A 23,494-nucleotide genomic window follows, 5' to 3' on the forward strand; every position below is an offset into this window, starting at 1 on the left:
TTCTCTACCACTGTCAGTGTAGTACCACAGAGTTGATACGTTGCTCTGGGGTTGCTGTTTCCCATATGTAGTACTTTACATTTGTCAATGTTAAACTTCATTTGCCACCTCTCAGCCCATCTGCTCAACCTTTCCAGATCCTGTTGCAGTAGCGTAGTGTCCTTGACAACCCTGCCAACCTTCGTATCGTCTGCAAACTTGGACATTAAGATTGATATACCATCATCAATATCATTTATAAATACAGAAAAGAATAATGGACCCAATACTGAACCCTGAGGGACTCCACTAATAACATTAGTCCACGATGAGCAGTGTCCATTGATTACCACTGTCTTCTCCCCCTCAACCACCCCTTTATCCATAGCAGCAATTTGCCTCCAATGCCACACTGCTCCAATTTGTGCAGCAGTCTTCCATGTGCAACAGTATCAAAAGCCTTTCTAAGATCCAAGTATATAATATCAAAGTTATTCCCTGCATCCAATTCTTTTGTGACTGCATCATAGTATCCAATCAAATTGGTCAGGCAAGACTTCCCCTTAACAAAACCATGCTGTGTCTGAGCTATAACTGAAGTCTTGTCTAGATGATCCTGCAGTGCTTCTTTAATCAGTGCCTCCATTAATTTTCCAGTAACAGAAGTTAAACTAACAGGTCTATAATTACTTGTGTCGCCCTTTGAGCCTCCTTTGTGAATTGTGGTCACATTTGCACATCTCCAATCCATGGGTACTTCCCCTGAGTCCAAGGAAGCTCTCATAATTATAGCTAAGGGTTTGCTTACTTCCTTTGCTGCTTCCTTTAATATAACTGGATAGATCCCATCCACCCCAGGTGCCTTTCTTGTGTTTATCTTCAACAATTTCTTCTCCACTTTACTCTCAGTTATTACAAGATTCTGTAGCTTACTGCCAGAGTTGAATACACCTCTGGCATTCCCTCTCGCTGAATAACTCCTCATGTGTGAATGTCGATGCAAAATATTCATTCAGTTTGTTAGCTACCTGAGCAGGATCATCAACATTTGACCCATCGATATCAAGTGGACCAATCTGATTTATCCCCTTCCTTCTAGAGTTTACATAAGTAAAGAACTCTTTGCTGTTTTTCTTTGCATCCCTTGCCAAAGATTTCTCGTAATCTGCTTCGCCTGCCTAATCTGCTTTGTAACTTGGTTACAGATCAACTTGTATCTATCATAGGCTTCTGTGTCACGTGTTAATTTGTATGTATCCCATCCATTTTTCTTCTCTGCCATATGTCTCATTAGTTCATCTGGTATCCACTTAGGCCTAAACCTTGAACAATATTTCTTAGTTGGTATGTAAAGCCTACTAGCTTCCAAGATAGGTTCTTTGAATGCTTCCCATTTTGAATTTGCTGTTGGTAACATCATCAGTTGGTCCCACTGTATAGAATTTAAATACTGTCTCAGTCCATCGTAGTTGCCTTTACGAAAGCAATAACCCTTCCCTTTACCCCTAATGGTAGTTACCTCTTTGAGTAAATCCCACTTCAGCACACTGTGATCACTGCCACCTAGTGGTTCATTTACCTGCAGATTCTTAATGCATGAAGAATCACTACTGATAATCAAATCAAGAGTATTACACCCTCTAGTTGCCTCCCGAACATGCTGATGTAGAAAACAATCAACCAATAAATCCACAAAAGCCTTGCTAGTGTGTGAGTGACCACACAAATTCCAGTCAATATCTGGGAAATTAAAATCCCCGATTATAAAACTCTCTGATATACTGGCCCACTCTATTTCCCTGTACAGTTTCTTATTATACTCATCGCAGTCATTAGGCCTATAGCACACTCCTCCTCTCAATTTTGATCTCCCAATGCTTATGTCACACCAAACTGACTCGACACTGCACTGTCCAGCAATGTCGACTGGCTTCACTTCCTTGGATTTTATGTATTTCTTAACTAATAGCATAACCCCTCCTCCCTTCCTATCCTGTCTATCCTTTCTGTAGACATTGTACTCCCCAAATTCCAGTTCTGCATACCTTATATCTGTGTGACACCACGTCTCTGAAATCCCCACAATATCTGCCTTTGATGTTTTGAGCGATACCTCAAATTCATCAAATTTATTTACTAAACTCCTAGCATTGGTGTACACGCAAGTATGCATGCACCTGTTCTTTTTCTTAGCTACTCTAACACAACCTATGTGTTTATTTGTGCCCCAATGATTCCCTGCAGTCTCTGAAATATCCTGCATCTTATTTTCCAAGGTGTGGCTCGTTCCAATAGAAGTAGTGCAAGAATCACTTTCATCTCTGCCAGTGGCTACTGTTAATCTATTAGTCCTTGTATCCCCCCCCCCAATCTAGCAGTTTTCTGACCCACCTAACACTGCCTCGATAGCATCAGCAAACATTCTTGCACCAGGAACCAGGAACTCTCCAGGATATCTCCAGGAACTCCATGCTTTAGAAAATAACTGTCCTTGGAAGATGACATGCAGGTCTAGTGGTAAGACTCCAGCAAGGACTTGCTGGTACATAGCATGGTAAGCAGCATAATCCGTTGAATGGAGATAAACTTGGAACGAAGTTTAATATTAACAGCTGTATGAAACCACTTTCCTGTAGCATATGTTGTTATTGGTAATTGGAAACAAATACTGCTGTATAATATAATAAGAGAGTCTTCCTATCTTCAGTCTGATTGGAAATGCAGATTATTACTGCAGTAAACTTCTTAATCCACAAGGTGAGGTAATTGACACAAGAGAAGGTTAATCTGTCATCAAAAATTACTCCAAGATGTTTTAATTGAGGTACCAAATGGATTTGTGTACCGTCTCTTTTTATATTAGGAGGTATTATGTAATCTAATTTGCCCTTAAAAACCATTAGTTTTGTTTTTATGGCAGATATTCGTAATTTATAAACTAGACCACTTGATTAACTTAGGTTTATATTGGCAGACTGTTCTAGTTGAAGGCATAGATATTAGCAGAGGCATATGATGCAAGAAAGCAAGCTTATGCAGCATCAGCCAAAAAAAACAAACTTCCCATTTCACCCCTCCATTTGTTCCAAATGCCTGTCCAGCTCAGCCTTTAATTTATTTAGGCTATCAACTTCCACAACAAAAGATGGAAGTCTGTTCCACCAATCAACCACCTGCTGGCTAAAGGCAAATTTCTGCACATCTATTCTAAACTGTCTTTCCTCAATTTGAATCTGTGCCCCTTCAGGTTCTTAATCTGTGCAAGAGGAAGAATCCCATCAGCATTCAGCGCTCAACCCATTCAAGGCCTAATACACCTCAGTCAGATCACCTTGCAGGTGCCTACTCTCCAGGCGCTGCAATTTGCAGAACTTAAACCTTTCTTGGTAAGAGCACCCCTTTGTTCCCCTCACCAATTTTTTTGCCCTTCTTTGTATTCTTTCTAGCAACTCTACATCCTTCCTAGAATGAGGCCTCCAGATCTGTACACAGTAATCTAGGCCTGGCCTGACTATTGCCTTGTACAATGGGATAATCCCCCCCCCCCCTGTCCCTGCTCAGAATCCCTATATATCATTGATAAGACTCCATGTGACCTGCCTTGGCAGCCCATCTGCACTGCTTAGCAAACTTCACGTACGTTTGACTGCACAATTACCACCAGGTCTTTTTCACTTTCCACTTTCCTGAGTGTAGTACCACAGAGTTGGTACTTTTCTCTTGGGTTGTTGCTACCCATATGCAGTACTTTGCATTTGTCAATGTTAAACTGCAGTTGCCACTTCTCAGCCCATTTGTCAAACTTCAACCAGCAATCCATCTTGGGAATTTTTCAGTAATTCCAACATGTTTCAGTTTATACAGTAACCTCTCAAGAGGTACTGAGTCAAATGCCTTGCTAAAATCCAAATAAACTACAGTAGACTTGCACATTGATATCGGACACTTACATACAGCACAGATGTCTTGCAGTGCCGAAAAAAAGAAAATGGCAAGTCAAGTGATTACTTTATTTGTTAAATTTTGAAAGTGAATTTTGTACTGAAATCTTGGATTACACCACTGTTTTACATTTATTTTAAATTAAAAACCCCTCACTATGGTTTCTAAAGTTAATAAAACTCATACAGAGAAGTAAAGAAGAATAATTAAGATCATTAAAGCTTAGTGACAAACATGATATAATAACAGAAAATAAAAAAGGTGTAAATATGAGTATTAATGGCAGAATATGCAGGGACTACTTATGCCACTTGAACCGATTTTTGATAGCAGATAGGTGATGTTTTAGTCTCTTTCTCCTTCAGGTCAGTATAGCTACTTATTGCGGACGTGCTGCCTCATACGAAATCAAAGTTCCAGTTCATACCACATGTTCGGTGGGGTAAAGGTCGGAACTCAACAATTTTATTGTTATAAGGGTTTCTGTTGCACGGATTACTTATGCCATTGTATCGTGCATTCGATCGTCGACATTTTTATGTTCAGTAAATAAAATTGCATTCTTAATCTCTTCTCCTTTATCTTCGCCTTCTTCCCACATTTATATGGGGTCAGCATTTCCGTCCTTAATTCTTTTCCTCCATTTTTCCCTATCCTGGGCTTCCTCTCTCTTTTAAATACTCTGCCACCTTGTCCTTCCATCTCAGCTTAGGTCTCCCCCTCTTCCTCTTCCCTATTACCTCCAACTTTTCGCACCTCTTCCCCACATACTCCTCACTTCTTCGTTCCACATGTCCAAGCCACCTCAACCTAGATTCCTGCATTTTTTTTTACTCAGAGGCCCACCTTAACCGTAACTCTGATGTAGTCGTTTCTCATCCTGTTCTTCCTCGTCACACCACACATCCATCTTAGCATCCTCATTTCCGCCACTTCCATCTCTTTCTACCAGGCCCTTGTAATTGCCCATCTCAGCACCGTACATCAATGCGGGTCTAACCACAGTTTTATACACTCTTCCCTTCATTTTACAATTTACTTTCTTATCACACAGCACCCCACTCATCTTTCTCCAGTTCAACCATCCACATTGCACTCTATGCTGTATTTCTGCACTCAGTCCTCCAACGTTCGATCCCAGATACTTAAATTTCGAAACTGATGCTTTTCCTCCTGCAGTTTTATAGAGCTCTCATCTTCTCCATTTAATACCATATATTCTGTCTTTGTTCTACTTATCCTCATGCCTCTCTCTTCCAACGCTTTCCTCCATTCCTCCAATTTCTTCTCTACCTTTCCTTGAGATGGTTCGCACAGTACGATATCATCCGTGAACAGCATACTCCATGGTGCTCTACTCTTCACTTCTCTCACCAACACATCCATTACCAGATCAAACAGATATGGGCTGAGAGCTGATCCCTGGTGCAGTCCAAATTCTAAAGAGAGTCACCGCTCCCTCGTACATTTCCTTCACAAGCCTTATGTACTTTTCTGATGCACCCTTCTCCCTCGTGCATCTCCATACCTCTTGTCTGGGCACTCTATCATATGCTTTTCCAGGTCTATGAACACCATTGCAACTCTACTTGCATCTTCCTGTATCTTTCCATCACCTGCCTTAAAGCAAAGACTGCATCTGTTGTTCCTCTTGCCTTATCCTTCCTTCCACAATTCTTTCCCAGATCTTCATCGAGTGAGACATTAACTTTATTCCCCTGTAGTTCCCACATTCCTGCACATCCCCCTTTCCTTTATAGATTGGCACAAGTATACTTTCCCTCCACTCATCGGGTATCCTCTCCTGCTGCCACAGTTTTTCCATAAAGTCCCACAGGATATCGATCCCTTCTTCTCCCAGACTTCTCCATACCTCTACTGGTATCTGATCAGCACCTACTGCTTTCCCCATCTTCATTTTTCTGAGTGCTCTTTCCACTTCTTTCTTGCTTATGTCTTCCACTACTCTTTCATTCGTCTCTCCATCCTCGCATAGTGCTCTTGGGTTTTCCCTCATTTAGTAACTTCTTAAAATAGTCTCTCCACCTTTCCTTAACCTTCTTCTTGTCCTGTATAACCACTCCCCTCTCATCTTTAATCTGTTTTATTGATGAGAAGTCCTTTGATGCCTTGTCTCTCGCTTTGGCTATTCTTATCAATTGCCTATCTCCATCTTTCCTTTCCAGTTCTCCATAGGCCTCGTCCACTACCCTTGCCTTTGCTATTGCCACAGCCCTTGTTGCCTCCTTATTTGCTAATTTATATGCTTCTTTATCTTCCTGGCTACCTGTTAAATCCCATCTTTTCTTCTTCTCCTTCTTTTGTTTTATCACCACTTGCACTTCCTCATTCCACCACTAGGCCTCCTTTCTCTCCGGCACTCCCTTTCCTGATGTTTTTCCCAACAACTCTTCTCCAATTTTCCTTATGATACAACTATTTAACTTCCACCACTCTTGCACGTCTTCTGGTAACTTTATTCCTTTTAGCACCTTTTCCTTAAACTCCTTCTTCAAACCCTCCTCTTTCAATCTCCACCATTTTATCCTTTTCTCCCCATCTTGAATATTTCCTACTTTTGTCCACTGCAACCTCCCAATCGACCACGAACAATCTATGTTGTGCAGACACACTTTCTCAGTTTATCACCTTGCTGTTCCTCATTTCCTTTAGATGCCTCCTATGGCACATGATATAGTCTATCTGGCTTGTCCTTTTCCCACTCTTGTATGTTATCAGCTGGCTTTCTTTCTTTTCAAAGTAGGTGTTAACTATCGCCAGGTCGAATGCCACTGCGTGTTCTACTATCCTCTCCCCTTCTCTATTTCTTTCCAAAAATCTTCACCTTCCACACACTCTTCCTTCCTCTCTCTGGCTTCTTCCTAAATGTCCATTTAAATCACCCCCAAGTTGCATAGTATAATTTCAAGTAAATATGCGAGGTCACGGAGAAGGGGAGGGTGGCTAAAAACCTGTAAAACCGCATGTTTATGTAACAATGGTTTTTGCTGAAGAATTCATAAACATTTTTGGTTTTGTATAGTAGTTTGACAGTAATTTTGATTACACATATAATAATGCTATTTTTAAATAAATACCACTGGACTGCCGCATTTTTGTGCAGTGAGATAGTGCTAAAAATGGTCGTTATCATTTTCTGTGACAGCCCTGTATGTTTCCAACCAGACTGTTTGCTTTTAGCATACTTTAATCATTCCTCTTGTAACAGTAGCCATAATTTGACACAAGTTGTTCCATTGTTTGAGATTTTTGCTTGAATTATCCACTATTTAATAACACAAATGCTTAATTGGAAATACAGGGTGGACATAATTAAAGTATCTCTATTCACAACTCTGTAGCTCTAAGTAATAAGCAGAATGCCACCAAAATTAGTAAGTAAACTATTCAAGGCATCAGCAGAAGGATCCCGTGAAAAAAAAAAAATCCAAATCTGCCGATAGGGGATAATATACAGGAATTTTTCCAGCAGGGATAAGGAGGTGATTATTCCATTGTATAAGGCGATGGTCAGGCCACACCTAGAGTACTGTATACAGGTCTGGAGGCCTCATTTCAAGAAGGATGTGGAGCTGCTGGAACGAGTACAGAGAAGGGCAACAAGATTAGTGAATGGAACAAAGGGGTGCTCTTACGAAGAAAGGCTTAAGTTTTGCAAATTACAGTGTCTGGAGACTAGGCACCAGCGAGGTGATCTGATAGAGGTATATAAAGCCTTGAATGTTTTAAGCATGCTCAATGCCGATGGGATTCTTCCTCTAGCTCAGAAAAATCACCTGAGAGGGCATAAATTCAAATTGAGGAAAGACAGATGTAGGATAGACGTGCGGAAATTTGCCTTTAGCCAGCGGGTGGTTGGTTGGTGGAACAGACTTCCATCCCTTGTGGTGGAGGTTGATAGCCTAAATAAGTTTAAGGCTCAGCTGGACAGGTATTTTGAACGAACAGAGGGGTGAAGTGGAAGTGGTTTTTTTTTTTTTTTTTTTGGCTGATGCTGCATAAGCTTGCTTTCTTGCATCAAATGCCTCTACTAATGCTAATGCTAATATGGCACTGTACAAGAGGAAAGACATGACAAAGTACCAACAAATAAATAACTAAGACAAACCTTAATGAAATTACAAATTTTTATTTGCGATCTTTGCAAAAAAAACAGAAAGTGAACTAAACTGTCAGAGGAAATGGCCTCACAGTTCCAAACTCACTCACAGCTTACTAATTGGTCCACTTGACCAATTAGTAAGTAAACTGTTCAAGGCAACAGCAGAAGGATCCCGTGAAAAAAAAAAATTCCAAATCTGCCGATAGGGGATAATATGGCACTGTACAAGAGGAAAGACATGACAAAGTACCAACAAATAAATAACTAAGACAAACCTTAATGAAATTACAAATTTTTATTTGCGATCTTTGCAAAAAAAACAGAAAGTGAACTAAACTGTCAGAGGAAATGGCCTCACAGTTCCAAACTCACTCACAGCTTACTAATTGGTCCACTTGACATCGATGGATCGACTGTTGATGATCCTGCCCAAATAGCAAACAAACTGAATGAGGATTTTGCATCTACATTCACACACGAGGAGTTATTAAGGTTTGGAAATGGCAGAAGTTTTTTCAAATTGTAGCAGGATATTTAATAATTTTGTAATAACTGAGAGAAAAGTGGAGGAGAAATTGTTGAAGTTAAACATAAGAAAAACACCCGGGATGGATGGGATCTATCCAGTTATATTAAAGGAGGTGGCAAAGCAACTAAGCAAACCCTTGGCCATAATTATGAGAGCATCCTTGGACTCAGGGGAGAGGTTCCCACGGACTGGAGATGTGCAAATGTATCCCCAATTCACAAAGGGGGATCGAAGGGTGACACGAGTAATTACAGACCAGTTAGTTTAATTTCTGTTCCGGGTAAAATAATGGAGTCACTGGTTAAAGATGCATTGCAGGGTCATCTAGACAAGACCGCAGCAATAATTCAGACACAGCATGGGTTTGTTAAGGGAAAGTCTTGTCTGACAAATTTGATAGGATATTATGATGTGGTTACAAAGGAACTGGATGCAAAAAATAATTTTGATATCATCTATTTGAATTTCAGGAAAGCTTTTGACACTGTTGCGCATTAACGACTATTGTACAAATTGGAGCAGAATGGTATTAAGGGTAAGTTGCTACAATGGATAAAAGGATGGTTAAGTGGGAGAAGACAGAGTGGTAATCAATGGGTGCTGCTCTTCGTGGACTAATGTTATTAGTGGAGTCACACAGGGTTCGGTGTTGGGTCCACTGTTGTTTTGTATATTTATCAATGATATTGATGAAGGTATATCAGGCTTATTGTCAAAGTTTGCAGATGATACAAAGGTTGGCAGGGTTGTTAATGACAGTAATGGCAGTGTGCTACTGCAACAGGATCTAGATAATTTGGGCAGATGGGCTAAGAAGTGGAAACTGAAGTTTAACCTTGACAAATGCAAAGTACTGCATGTGGGTAGAAGTAACCCTAGAGAAACGTACCAACTGTGTGGTACTACACTTAAGGTGGTAGAAAATGAAAAAGACCTGGTAGTAATTGTGCAGGCAGATATGAAGTTTTCTGAGCAATGCAGACAGGCTACCAGGTCAGGTCATGGGGTTTTGTCACTGATATATAGGAATTTTGCTAGCAGGGAAAAGGAGGTGATTATCCCTCTGTATAAGTCAGTGGTCAGGCCACGCCTTGAGTACTGCGTACAGGTCTGAAGGCCTCATTTTAGGAAGGATGTAGATTTACTTGAGCGTGTACAAAGAAGGGCAACAAGATTGGTGAGGGGAATGAAGGGATCCTCTTACCAAGAGAGGCTTAAGTTCTGCAAATTGCAATGGCTGGAGACTAGGCACCTGCGCGGTGATCTGATTGAGGTATATAATGCCTTGAATGGGTTGAGCGCGCTGAATTCTGATGGGATCCTTTCTTCTTGTTCAGATTACGAACCTAAGGGGGCATAAATTCAAATTAAGAAAAGACAGATGTAGAATAGATGTACGGAAATTTGCCTTTAGCCAGCGGGTGGTTAATTGCTGGACAAACTTCCATCTGTGTTTGTGGAAGTTGATAGGTTGAATAAATTTAAGGAGGAACTGGACAGGCATTTCGAGGGAATGGTGTATTTTTTTTTTTTTTTTTTTTTGCTGATGCTGCATAAGCTCATACACATGCTTTCTTGCATCAGATACCACTACTACTACTACTCCCGATGGTCGCTGATGGTGGAGTTGGTTTTTGATGTGATTACCATTGTTCTGGACCTGAAATTGCATTCAGTGCACAGTGTGCTTGACTGCAGAATGCAACATCTCTGGAGTAATGCTCTGCACATGCTGCATTACGTTTTCCTTTAGGACAGCCAGATTAGGGACACTTCCTTGATAGACATTGGTCTTGTAAACATGGTGGCCATGCAGTGGGAAACAAACAACTAACGACTCTTTCTGCAGTAAAGTGATGCTGGAGAAGCTTCTGTAACGATTGTGCGATATGAGGAGCCCACCCTGCATAAATAAAATAAAAAAATTTATGTACCAGGTACATAATGAGTTGCTGCTGCTCTAATCTGAGACTGATAGTGTCACAATACTGTACACATAATTACACACTTACAGCACTAATTCCCACTCCATTACATGATATTGCAGTTCTGCACTTCATGTAACTGCACAATTACGTATAAGACAGTGTCACAGTGGCAGCCGTTAAAAATGTCTTTACTGCAGGAACTCATTATGAAACTGGTACAGTAAAATAAAAAAAGTATTGCTGCATTATTTTTATTGAAAAAATTATTTCTGTACAGTGAAACACAATGAATGGAATTTTTCATCGTACTGGTGTACAATGAAATAATTCATATAAAATATATTATAATAACACTAAAATTATTGGTCTATGGTAACTGAAATAAGATATAATTTTGACATTCAAATGATTTTAATTCCTGAGCGAGTACTCCATTGATTGTCGTTCCCTTACGTGTAGTATTTACTAAAGTATTTGACTTAATATCTAAATTGAAGGCACGTTTCACTTTCAGAAATTTAGAAAACTTATTTCCAGCCTCAGAATTTAATTTTCGATTGAAATCACCAGCGAGAACTATAGGTATACAATCCTGTGGATCTTCCAATAATATTGTACCTTCAATGAAATATGGCAACAAAGTCTTGTTTATGAATTTTTGAATTGTATCTAATGACATCCTTGGAGTGTGATGTATGTGGCAACGATGAAAATAGATTGAATTTGCACAAAAATCCACAAATGTCTCCAATTTCTGATACTGCTGTCACATTGCTGTTATTATTGTGTGCAAAGATATGTGGTGTACTGATGATAGTTAAACCTTCACGTTGATATATATCGCAACACCACCACTATGAACATCCAACCTTTTAAATTGAGTCACACATTGGAATGGTTTAAGTAATATATGTTCATCATTATCCAACCACGTTTCACTTAATATCAATATTTTGGATTGCTGTAAGATTGTCCGTTTCAATATTTTGAACACGAGCCCATAAACTTTGTCAATATTCATTGACAGTATACACTGGTGTTCAAAGAAAGTGCAAAAAATTGTAATCATTGTCCGAATAACGTAAGTATATGGCAATATTTCTTACAGATTGCATCAGATAAGATTGACACATGTAGGTGATGTAATTTTGCATCGGCTGTTACTTTCAGCGATGTAAGTATGCTCTGCAAGAGTTAGTCATTCCTTGCTTGTGTCAGGATGGCGAGTTACATGCAGTTGATGCCACGAAGAAAGAGTGCTATTGTTGCTTTATGTGAGGAAGGATGTTCTTCCTGTCATATTGCTCGTAGAGTGTCTTGTAATCAGTTGACAATGAGTAGATTTCTTTCCAAACTGAAGAATACTGGTTCTGCTGAAAGGAACTGTACTTAAACAAGTCTCTATGCCAAAACAAGACAGCTTATGTCTTAAAAACCTTAAAGCTTCTTTGTCTGAGCTGAAAAGAGAATGGCAAGAGCATACAGGAGTGGTAGCAAATGCAGTTAACAGTCAGAAGACGCCGCTTCAAATATGGACTCGTAGCCTGTGGTCCTAAGACGAAGCCCCTCCTCACACAAAAAATGAAAAACGCCCGATTAATTTGGTGTAAGGAGCATGTGAAATGGATCCCCAAGTAGTGAAAGTCAGTTATTTAGTGCAATTCAGTTTCTTTCTGTTTTTTTTTTTTTTTGCAAAGAGCACAAATAAAAATTTGTAATTTCATTAAGGTTTGTCTTATTTATTTGTTGGTACTTTGTCAAGTCTTTCCTCTTATATAATGTTCCAAAATCTGCTGATAGGGGAAAAATCCCCTCCGCAGAATTTGTAACTTTTTTTTTTTTTTTTTTCCCGCGGGATCCTTCTCCCCCGTACCTTGAATAGTTTACTTACTAATTTTGATGGCATTCCGCTTGTTACTTAGAGTTACAGAGAACTCTGGATAGGGATACTTTAATTGTGGCCTGTACTTTGAACCACTTGTAACTCTTGAGAATAGTATACATGTTCATATAATATTTTTTACAAAATTATCCAATTAACCACCACCAGAATTTTAGTTGTTGTTTCCTGATCATTCAGTGTAGCTGATATCTTAAATGCTTGTATGTATATATTTAAATTTTGCGCATTACAATTGTCATTCATATTACTTCTGTAGATGAATCATGCATGCAGAGCATTGACTTACATGATGGAAGCCTTACCGAGATCTTCAGCTGTCGTTGTAGAAGCTGTACCAGTATTTTTGGATAAGGTAAAAAGAATTTTTAATATTTTATCTTATTTTATCTTTATACTATTTGTATAAAATAATTGCCAAATATATGCTGTTCAGTACAGTTCAGCCTCCCAAATCTGGTCATTCATTATCTGTCTTTAGGAAAAGGGTGAATTTGGCAAACTACCTGAACAGTCAGCAAAATTAGTTCTGGGCATTCATGAAGCTGAGCTGATTGCAGAGTGAGATTCCACTTCAGAGCAATGAAATTTTTACCTTTATTGCCTTTTAATTTCTACTGCTATTTTTGAATAAGATTTGGGACTTATTGACAATTAGTAATAGATTTCTCAGGCTTTGCCTAGATTCATATGTGTAGTGTGAACTAAATTTTTTATAGACACTACAATCTTTTAGATTGTTATATCTATAAACACATGAACATGAAACTAGTACCTTTTATCTATTTTTGTAGTAATGGAGGCATGTGATGCAAGAAAGCAAGTGTATGAGGTTATGTAGCATCAGCCAAAAAAAAACCCAATTCACACATCCATTCCCTTTAAAAGTTTGTTCAGTTCCTCCTTAAATTTATTTAACTATCAACTTCCACAATGACAGATGGAAGTTTGTTCCAGCAATTAACCACCCACTGGCTAAAGGCAAATTTCCGCACATCTATTCTAAAACTGTCTTCCTCAATTTGAATTTATGCCCCCTCAGGTTTGTAATCTGAGCAAGTGAAAGAATCCCATCAGAATTCAGTGTGCTCAACCCATTCAAGGCCTTATACACCTCAATCAGATCACATTGCAGGTGCCTAGTCTCCAGCTGCTGCAGTTTGCAGAACTTAAGATTTCTTGATAAGAGGACCCCTCCACTCCCCCACCAATCTTGTTGCCCTTCTCTGTATATGCTCAAGCAACTCCTCATCCTTCCTAAAATGAGGCTTCTAGACCTGTATGCAGTACTCAAGGCATAGCCTGACAATTGCCTTATGCAAAGGGATAATCATTTCCTTTTCCCTACTAGCAAAATTCCTGTATATCATTGAGAACACCCCAGGGTCTGCTCTGGCAGCCTGTCTGCATTGCTCAGAAAACTTCATATCTGACACGCACAATTACTTCCAGATCTTTTTTTTTTTTATTTTCTACCACCCTAAGTACCACACAGTTGGTACGTTTCTCTGAGGTTACTTCTACCCATATGTAGTATTTTGCATTTGTCAACGTTAAACTTCAGTTGCCACTTCTCAGCCCATCTGCCCAAATCTATTTGTCTGTATGGTAATTAGCAGAGAAGAAAGTGACTCAAAGGAGATTGTCTTGGTTCAAAATGCGAACACTCCTCATCTGGTTGTGGCAAATGTTGCGACATTAAAGAAGCACAACAGTAGAAACTTGAAGTGATTGTATGAAACTTGTGGTATTCTGGTTTGTCAACTATCCAGAAGGATTTTAACTGCAGTTAAAATTTTTCTGTCCCATATGGACACATCCATATGGGATCAGGAGCTGGACCAGAGTCTACTATGTGCGAAAAAGGATAGGTGGAATAGGGCAACTAGGGTTTGTCTGACAGAGGCAAAAGTTGGTGACATTGTGGAGCAGATATTATCTTTTAAGAGCACAAAAGTGATATTATTGTACATGCTGGCACTAATGACATTAAGAATAGATGATCTGCAGACTTACTTCACAAGTACAGGGCAGTGTTGAAAAAAGTCACAAGTTTGGGTTATATTTAAAAATGTTTGCAATTCTGTTCAGACATGATAGGAGGGAGTATGTGATGAAGCTTTGTCAGTCAATTCAGCCCTGGAGAGATTGGGCAAAGCCCATGGGGTAGAATTTTTCTCTCTGTGTGTGTGTGTGTGTGTGTGTGTGTGTGTGTGTGTGTGTGTGTGTGTGTGTGTGTGTGTGTGTGTGTGTGTGTGTGTGTCTGTAGTCTGTGCGTGTTAACAGGAGAGACTGCTCTGCAGTGATGGGATAGACTTAAATAGAAAGGGTGCAAGAATATTTGCTGAGGTAGTATTATGTGGATTGCAAAACTGCTAGTTTTAGGGGGTGAATACACAGGCTAACAGTCTAACAGTCAGGCAGAGGTTTATTGGGATATCAGAGATGTGGTGTTACTCAGATGAATGTAGAATTTGAATACGAGGAGTACAATGTGTACAGAAAAGACAGATGGTGGGGGGAGGGTTATGCTTTTAGTTAAGAATCACATAAAATCTAAGGCAATGCATCCAGTTGACATGGGTGGCCAGTGCAATGTTGAGTCAGTTTGGTGTGTGACATAAGCACTGGGAAAGTAAAAATGAGACTGGGGTGTGTTATAGACCTAATGACTGAGTACAATGAACAGTTGTACAAGGAAATAGTGGGCCTTTAAATCAGAATGTCATAGATAGGGGATTTTAACTTTCCATATAATGACTAGAACTTGTGGGTTACTCACTCACAGACTAGCAAGACCTTTTTGGATTTATTGGATGATAGCATGTTAAAAAGGCAACAAGAAGAAGTAATGCTCTTGATCTGATTATCGGCAGTAATAATTCATGCATTAAGAATCTGCAGATAAAAGAACAACTAGGTGGACGTGTATTGATTTGGGATTTACTTAAAGATATAATTACTGATTACTGTCAAAGGTACTGGGAAGGGTTTTTGCTTTTGTAAAGGTGACTGCATTGTTCTCAGACAGTTTAGGTTTTATACAGTGGGACCAACTGATGACATTACCAACAGCAAATTCTAAATGGGAAGCATTCAAGGAATTAATCATAGATGCTATTAGGCTTTTCATATCAACTAAGAAATACTCTTAACAGGTATAGGCCTAAATGGATTCCTCATGTACCTGTGAGACCCGTAGCAGAGAAGAAAAATGCATGGGATGCATATAAATTGAGGTAACACTATGGTAGATATGAACTAGTCAGTAATCAAGTTAGAATAGAGTTAGGCAAGCAAAGGCAGATTACAAGAAATCTCTGGCAATGGATGCAAAGAAAAACAGCAAAGATTTCTGTACTTATGTAAACACTAGAATGACTGGATTGAATCAAATTGGTCCACTTAATATCTATGGTACGACTGTTGATCCTGCTCATCTGCTGAAAAACCAAATGAGTATTTTGCATCTACATTCACACATGAAAATTCTTTAGGGAAGGGGATGCCAGAAGTTTATCAAACTCCAACAGAGATCTAAATGATATTGTAATAAATAAGAGTAAAGTGAAAGAGAAATTATTTGAAGGTAAATATAAGAAAGGCACCTGTCATGGATGAGATCTATCCAATTATATTAAGGGAGGCAGAAAAGTAAGTAAGCAAACCCTTAGCCATAATTGTGAGAAGCATCCTTGGATTCAGAGGAGGACCCTGGACTAGAAATTATGAATATGCAAATGTATTCCCAATTCGCAAAGGGGGATCAAAGGGAAACACAAGTAATTATAGACCTGTTAGTTTAATTTCTATTCAAGGGAAAAATAACTGTCACTGGTGAAAGGAGTAATGCAGTTATATTTATATTTCAGACATGTCATGTGTTTGTTACAGGGAAATTTTGTCTGACCAATTTAATTGGATAATATGATCTGGTCATGAAGGAACTGGATTGAAAAAAATAAATTTTATATCATGTACAGTAGACTTCCGATTTTCCGATAGATGGTATGTAAGAGATACATTCGGGGACTTCTTACGTAAGTCGAATTTTACGTAACTCGAGAATGACTAATAAAATATTGCTACTATATCCCTAATATGCCAAAATTACAAAAACCACATAATATCCTCAGAAGAATGAAGAAAAATAGTTATATTTTTAATTAGTTCAATTAAAAACTTTGATAGATTGAACAGGACCCGGGTATGTTTGCCACAGGCAAAAGTTGATGATGTAGATGATGTTTGTTGTACACATTGGAACTAATGACATTAAGAGTAAGATATCTGCAGATTTACTCAGCAAGTACATTCAATGTTGGAAAAAAGTCGTGAGTTAGGGTTGAATGTGAAAGTGTCTGCAATTCTGCCCAGACATGATAGGAGGGAGTATATGATGAGAACTTTGTCGATCAATTCAGCCCTGGAGAGATTGTGCAAGGCTCAAGGGGTAGAATTTTTTTCAGCCTGGTTTGTGCTTGTTGACAGGAGAGACTGCTTCTACAGGGATGGGATACACTTAAATAGAAAGGGTGCAAGAATGTTTGCTGATGCTATCGAGGCAGTGTTAGGTGGGTCGGAAAACTGCTAGCTTGGGAAGATACACAGACTAAAAAGTTAACAGTTGCCACAGGCAGGAGACAAAAGTGATTCTTGCACTGCTTCTATTAGAATGAGGAGCAGCCTGGAAAGCAAGGTAACGGAGATTTCCAGGACTGCTGGGAGTCATAGTGGAACAAGTAAATACATGGGCTGGGTTAGGGTAACTAAGAGTAGGAACAGCTGCATGTATACTTGCATGTACACCAATGCTAGGAGTATAGTTCATAAATTTGATGAGCTTGAAGTGCTAGTCAAGACATCAAAGGCAGATATTGTTGGGATATCAGAGACGTGGTGTCACACAGATATAAGCAGTGCAGAATTGGAATTTGGGGAGTACTATGTGTACAGGAAGGATAGACAGGAAAGGAGGAGGAGGTGGTTATGCTGTTAGTTAAGAAACACCAAATCTAAGGAACTGCATTCAATTGATGTTGGTGGACAATACAGTGTTGAGTGCTTATTTCACACCAAACAATACTGTTTGGTGTGAAATAAGCACTGGGAAAGGAAAAATGGGAGTAGGTGTGTGTGTTATAGGCCTAATGAATCTGATGAGTATAATGAGCAGTTGTGCAGTGAAATAATGGGCCAATAAATCAGAATGTCTTATAATGGGGGATTTTAACTTTCCGGATATTGACTAGAACTTGCGAGTCGGTCCCTCGCACACTAACAAGACTTTTGTGGATTTATTGGATGACTATTTTCTACAGCAACATGTTCAAGAGGCAACCAGAGGGAGTAATACTCTTGATCTGATTATCAGCAGTGATTATTCATGCATTAAGAATTTGCATATAAAGGAACCACTGGTGACAGTGACCTCAATGTACTGATGTGGGAATTACTTAAGATGTAACCACCATCAGGGCTATAAAGGGAAAGGCTTTTGCTTTCATAAAGGTGACTACAGAGGTCTGAGACCTCTGTAGTCATCTTTATGAAAGCGAAAGGTTGGCAGGGTTGTTAATGACAGTAAAGACAGTATGCTACTCCAACCAAATCTAGATAAGTTGGGAAAATGGACTGAGAAGTGGCAACTGAAGTTTAACATTGACAAATCCAAAGTACTGCATATGGGTAGCAATAACCAAAGAAAAATGTACCAGCTGTGTGGTACTACATTCAGGGAAGTGGAAAGTGAAAAAGATCTGGGCGTAGTTGTGCAGTCAAATATGAAGTTTGCTGAGCTGTGCAGTTTTTAAATTCTGTACAGTGGGATCAACTGATGTTGTTACCAATGTTGAATTCTAAATGGGAAGCATTCAGGGACTTAATTTTGGAGGCTACTAGGCTTTTCATTCCAACTAAGAAATACTATTCAAGGTTTCGGCCTAAATGGATGTCAGATATGTTAATGAGGCTTGTGGAAGAGAAGAAAAATGTGTGGGATGCATATAAAGTATCAGTTGACACAGAAGCCTATGGCAGGTATAAACTAGTCTGTAATCAAGTCACAAAGGAGGTTAAGCAGGCGAAGGCAGATTATGAGAAATCTTTGTCAAAGGATCCAAAGAGTTCTTTACTTATATAAACTCTAGAAGGAAAGGGATTTATCAGATTGGACCACTTACCATAGATGGGTTGACTATTGACGATCATGCTCAGGTAGCTAATAAACTGAATGAGTATTTTGCATCTACATTCACACGTTAGGAATTATTCATTGAGGGGAGTGCCAGAAGTTTGTCAAAAACTAACAGAGAGCTAAGTGATTTTGTAATAACTGAGAGCAAAGTGGAGGAGAAATTGTAGAAGTTAAACATATAGAATGCACCTGGGTGGACAAGGTCTATCCAGTTATATTAAAGGAGATAGCAAAGGAAGTAAGCAAACCCTTAGCCATAATTATGAGAGCTTCCTTGGACTCAGGCGAGGTTCCTATGGACTGGCAGTGTGCAAATGTATCACCAATTCACAAAGGGGGTTAAAAAGGTGACACAAGTAACTACAGACCTGTTATTTTATCTTGTGTTCCGGGGAAAATAATGGAATCACTGGTTAAAGAAGCATTGCAGGACCATCTAAACAAGACTGAAGTAATAGTTAAGACACAGCATGGGTTTGTTAAAGGGAGGTCTTGTCTGACTAATTTGATTGGATACTATGATATTGTCACAAAGGAACTGAATGCCAAAAATATGCCAAATGTATCACCAATTCACAAAGGGGGTTAAAAAGGTGACACAAGTAACTACAGACCTGTTATTTTATCTTGTGTTCGGGGAAAATAATAGAATCACTGGTTAAAGAAGCATTGCAGGACCATCTAGACAAGACTGAAGTAATCGTTAGGACACAGCATGGGTTTGTTAAAGGGAGGTCTTGTCTGACCAATTTGATTGGATACTATGATGTTGTCACAAAGGAACTGAATGCCAAAAATAATTTTGATATCATATACTTGACCCCCGCTTAACGCTGATAATTCGTTCTGGAAAAACAGTGCGCTAAGTGAATCTATGCTAAGCAAGCACCGCGTTCCATAAGGTAACATATGTATTTGTGAATTGCTGTCGGTGTCATAAGATATTTCCTAATGAAAAATAAACGGTAGTGAAAAGATGTACAAATGTCAGTCAAAATATTTAATATTCAAATATACGTACATATAAAATATTCTGCATTACATACGTATATAATTATGTGGTAACTACTTATGTATCAAAATTAAACTTAAAATACCAATTAAAATTATGAATTTAATTGATTTAATTGATAAATTTCATGAAAAATGTGTCGATTTTGGGTTGAACTTTGGCCCTCTTACAAATAAACTAAAAGGGGTATTAATTTTAAATCCCCCACAGCGTTACCACCCAACAATAAAGTCAACCGATCTTTCGCCGCTTTGAAACCTGGCATGTTTTTTTTTTTTTTTTCTTTTTTTTTTTTTCTTTTAATATGAAACTTCTTTTAGGCATTTGTTTCCACAAAAGTCCTGCTTCATCTATGTTAAAAACTTGTTGAGAAGTATAACACATAATACCCCTCTTCAATAATTTTAACAAGTTCTTTTTTGAAAGTTTAGGCTCCATTTCAATCCTAATAGCCGGTCTAGCCCTAGTTGCTTGCAGTGGAACGGCTATCTTTCCCACTGCTAAAATTAATTCTTTATTTTTTTATAATTATGAGAGCTTCAGTTATAAATTTACAGTTAAAGTTGCAAGTCCTAAATTATGGCTTGTCATTGACCGGAATCGATTCGCTTCAAAATGTCTAATTTAATTTTCAAATTCAGTAGTATTTTTCTTACATTTATAGTTTTCATACTGCGCCCCGGCATTGTTGCTTTTTCATTCTTATTGGCCATTATTAACTCTTTGAAAATGTAACTGCGTTGGTTGCATTAATTACGATACAATGTTCAAGTAAACTGTCCGTTGTGCACGATGTCTAATACTCTACCGAGTGATAACTAGACTTGGGATAAATGCATATAACGCAAATATTACAAGCAATATACTTGATCATTTTTTAAAATGTTGCTCTTGGAACTATGTAACAAGTCACTGTACTGCGAGAAAATTTCACTGAGCGTGGGAAAATTTCTCAAGTCGGCGTGGGAAAAGTTTTAATGCCGTTTTGCTATTCATTTTCAAGCTATCGAATCCATCAAATGAAATGGTTTCGTTAAATATGCCAAAAATTCAATCTGTAAAAGAGCGTTATTGTGATCTGTGACAGCGTTATAGTCAGATATGGGTTATAATATAAGAACAGCATTATAGCGAATCAGTGTAAACCGAACCGCGTTATAATGGGGGCCTGCTGTAGTTGGATTTTGGGTAAGCTTTTGATACTGTTGCACATGGAAGACTGCTGTACAAATTGGAGAGATATGGCATTAAGGTTAAGTTTCTACCATGGATAATGGTATGGTTGAGTGGGAGACAACAGAGAGTGGTAATCAATGGACACCGCTCTTCGTGGACAAATGTTTTTAGTGGAGTTCCCCAGGGTTTGGTGTTGGGCCCATTGTTGTATTGTATATTTATCAATGATATTAATGAAGGTATATCAGGTATAATGTCTAAGTTTGCAGATGATACAAAGGTTGGCAGGGTTGTTAATGACAGTAAAGACAGTATGCTACTCCAACCGAATCTAGATAAGTTAGGAAAATGGACTGAGAAGTGGCAACTGAAGTTTAACATTGACAAATCCAAAGTACTGCATATGGTTAGCAATAACCAAAGAAAAATGTACCAGCTGTGTGGTACTACATTCAGGGAAGTGGAAAGTGAAAAAGATCTGGGTGTAGTTGTGCAGTCAAATATGAAGTTCGCTGAGCTGTGCAGACAGGCTGCCAGAGCAGGAGTCTTGTCAATGATACATAGGAATTTTTCTAGCAGGGACAGTGTGGCCTGACCATTGCCTTATACAAGGCAATGATTAGGCCACACCTAGACTCCTGTGTTCAGGTCTGGAGGCCTCATTTTAGGAAGGATGTAGAGTTGTTAGGACGAGTAGAAAGAAGGACAAGATTGGTGATAGAAACAAAGACGTGCTCTTACCAAAAATGGCTTAAGTTCTGCAAATTGCAGTCCCTGGAGAGTAGGCAACTGCGAGGTTATCTGATTGAGGTGTATAAACCCTTGAATGGGTTGAGCAAGTTGAATGCTGATGCAATTCTTCCTCTTGCTCAGACTAAGAACCTGAGGGGCACAGTTTCAAATTGAGGGAAGATAGTTGTAGAATAGATGTTCTGAAATTTGCCTTTAGCCAGCGGGTAGTTGATTGGTGGAACAGGCTTCCATCTTTTGTTATGGAATCTAATAGCCTAAATAAATTTAAGGCTGAGCTGGACTGGCATTTGGAACGAATGTAGGGGTGAAATGGGAGGCAGTGTTTTTTTTTCCCTAGCTGATGCATAAGCTTGCTTTCTTGCATCGTACGACTCTAGTAATGCTTTATCTGTGTACAGTGGTGAAGTTGTCAGAGTGGCACATAAGAAAAGAAAACAAAAAGAAGAAAAATCGCATGTATAACTGATATTTATTTCATAGCTTTGGTTATTATAGTTGACTTCATTGATGCCGATCGCTTCACCACTTCTTGTATTCTGTTTTTCTCCTTTATTGTGTTCACTGTTGCCATTGACACATCTGAATTCTGCACGATACTTGTTAATTTTTGACCATTTTCATACATCCTTATTATTTAATTTTCTGATCTCAGCTTGATTGCTTTCCTTTTCTTGATAGATTTACTAGTACCACTGTCATTTATTCTCTTAATCGGCACCATCATAATATGTTAAAATTAAGTTTGCTGAAAAGAACTTCACAGGTTTATGCGAATACTCACTCTTATCACCCCATGCGAGCTCCAATTTTATTAAAGCACTTTCTGAGCTATTGGGCTTTTCTGTTAGTGCAATTCATTATAAATGGGTAGTAAACTCAATCTTATTACATTTGCAATAATCCCGATAACTGGAATTCAGTGGTTTTTATGTTATTATGGGGAAATGTGTCCCCCCTTCACTGAAATCTTCAGTCCTATAAAAAAATATATAAATAACATAACGTAAGTCCGATGCTGCATAACTCAGGAACTGAAAAGTATGGTGATAGATAAAAAAAACGAAAAAACTTACCACGCATTACTCGCATGTCCAATACGATGATTCCCTTAATTTTTCACGATGTCCATTTTAAATCTAATAGCTTCCTTTATTTTTATTTTTTTTCTTTTACCGTTATTTTTTACAATGTCACGTGTGGTTTGGTCACCAACATTATAATGGTTCATTAGAGTATTTAATAACTGATACGCCATTTTCAAACTTTTGAATAATTTCAAGTTTTTGTTTAATTGAAAGCACAACTCTTGCGTTTACCCATTATTTTTCTTATTTCTAAACAACAAAAAAAGTTAATAAAAAAAAAAAAATTCCAACATTCCTGACGTAAATAACGAAAACAAATTTGTAATTTTGTGGTGCAATGGCACAACAATTGACAACACACTAAAACAAGCTAAACAAACATTAGTTTAGTTTGTTTAAGTGTGAAGGCCACAGGGGTTGAAGGCAGGTGTGAAGACCACAGGGGTTGCAAGATAATAGGTACACTAATCTCCCAATGACGACTTATAAGGCTACATCTTTTCGCTTATCTATGACTTGTAAAACATCTGTTTATACCTGTATATTTATTAATTGAATTTTATGATTTCAGGTTTTTTTTTTTTTTTTTTTTTTTTTAATTTGGGGCCTTGAATTGTCCTGGTAAATCGAGAGTCTGCGTGTACTTGAATTTCAGTAAACTTTTGTTCATGTTGCATACCATTAGCATTCGTAGAGGCATATGATGCAAGAAAGCAAGCTTATGCAGCATTAGCCAAAAAAAAAACCCCACTCCCATTTCACCCCTTTGTTCGTTTGAAATACCTGTCCAGCTGAGCCTTAAATATATTTAGGCTATCAACTTCCACAACAAGGGATGGAAGTCTTCCACCAACCAACTACCCGCTGGCTA

The 23,494-nt window shown here is 38.5% G+C and overlaps 1 protein-coding gene across 3 annotated transcripts in view; it reads left to right on the forward strand.

Annotated features, from left to right (window-relative positions):
• ctrip (E3 ubiquitin-protein ligase ctrip) overlaps positions 1–23,494 on the forward strand; it is an 894,611-nt gene that overhangs the window by 312,932 nt on the left and 558,185 nt on the right. For all 3 annotated transcript variants that reach the window (XM_090377644.1, XM_090377653.1, XM_090377662.1), the window contains one exon: positions 12,661–12,756. In XM_090377644.1, the coding sequence (XP_090233770.1) occupies positions 12,661–12,756 (96 nt within the window). The remainder of the gene's footprint in view (positions 1–12,660; positions 12,757–23,494) is intronic.

This window comes from Mastigoproctus giganteus, chromosome 1 (assembly GCF_048544385.1).
Source record: "Mastigoproctus giganteus isolate SK-2022 chromosome 1, ASM4854438v1, whole genome shotgun sequence".
Lineage (NCBI taxonomy): Eukaryota > Metazoa > Arthropoda > Arachnida > Uropygi > Thelyphonidae > Mastigoproctus > Mastigoproctus giganteus.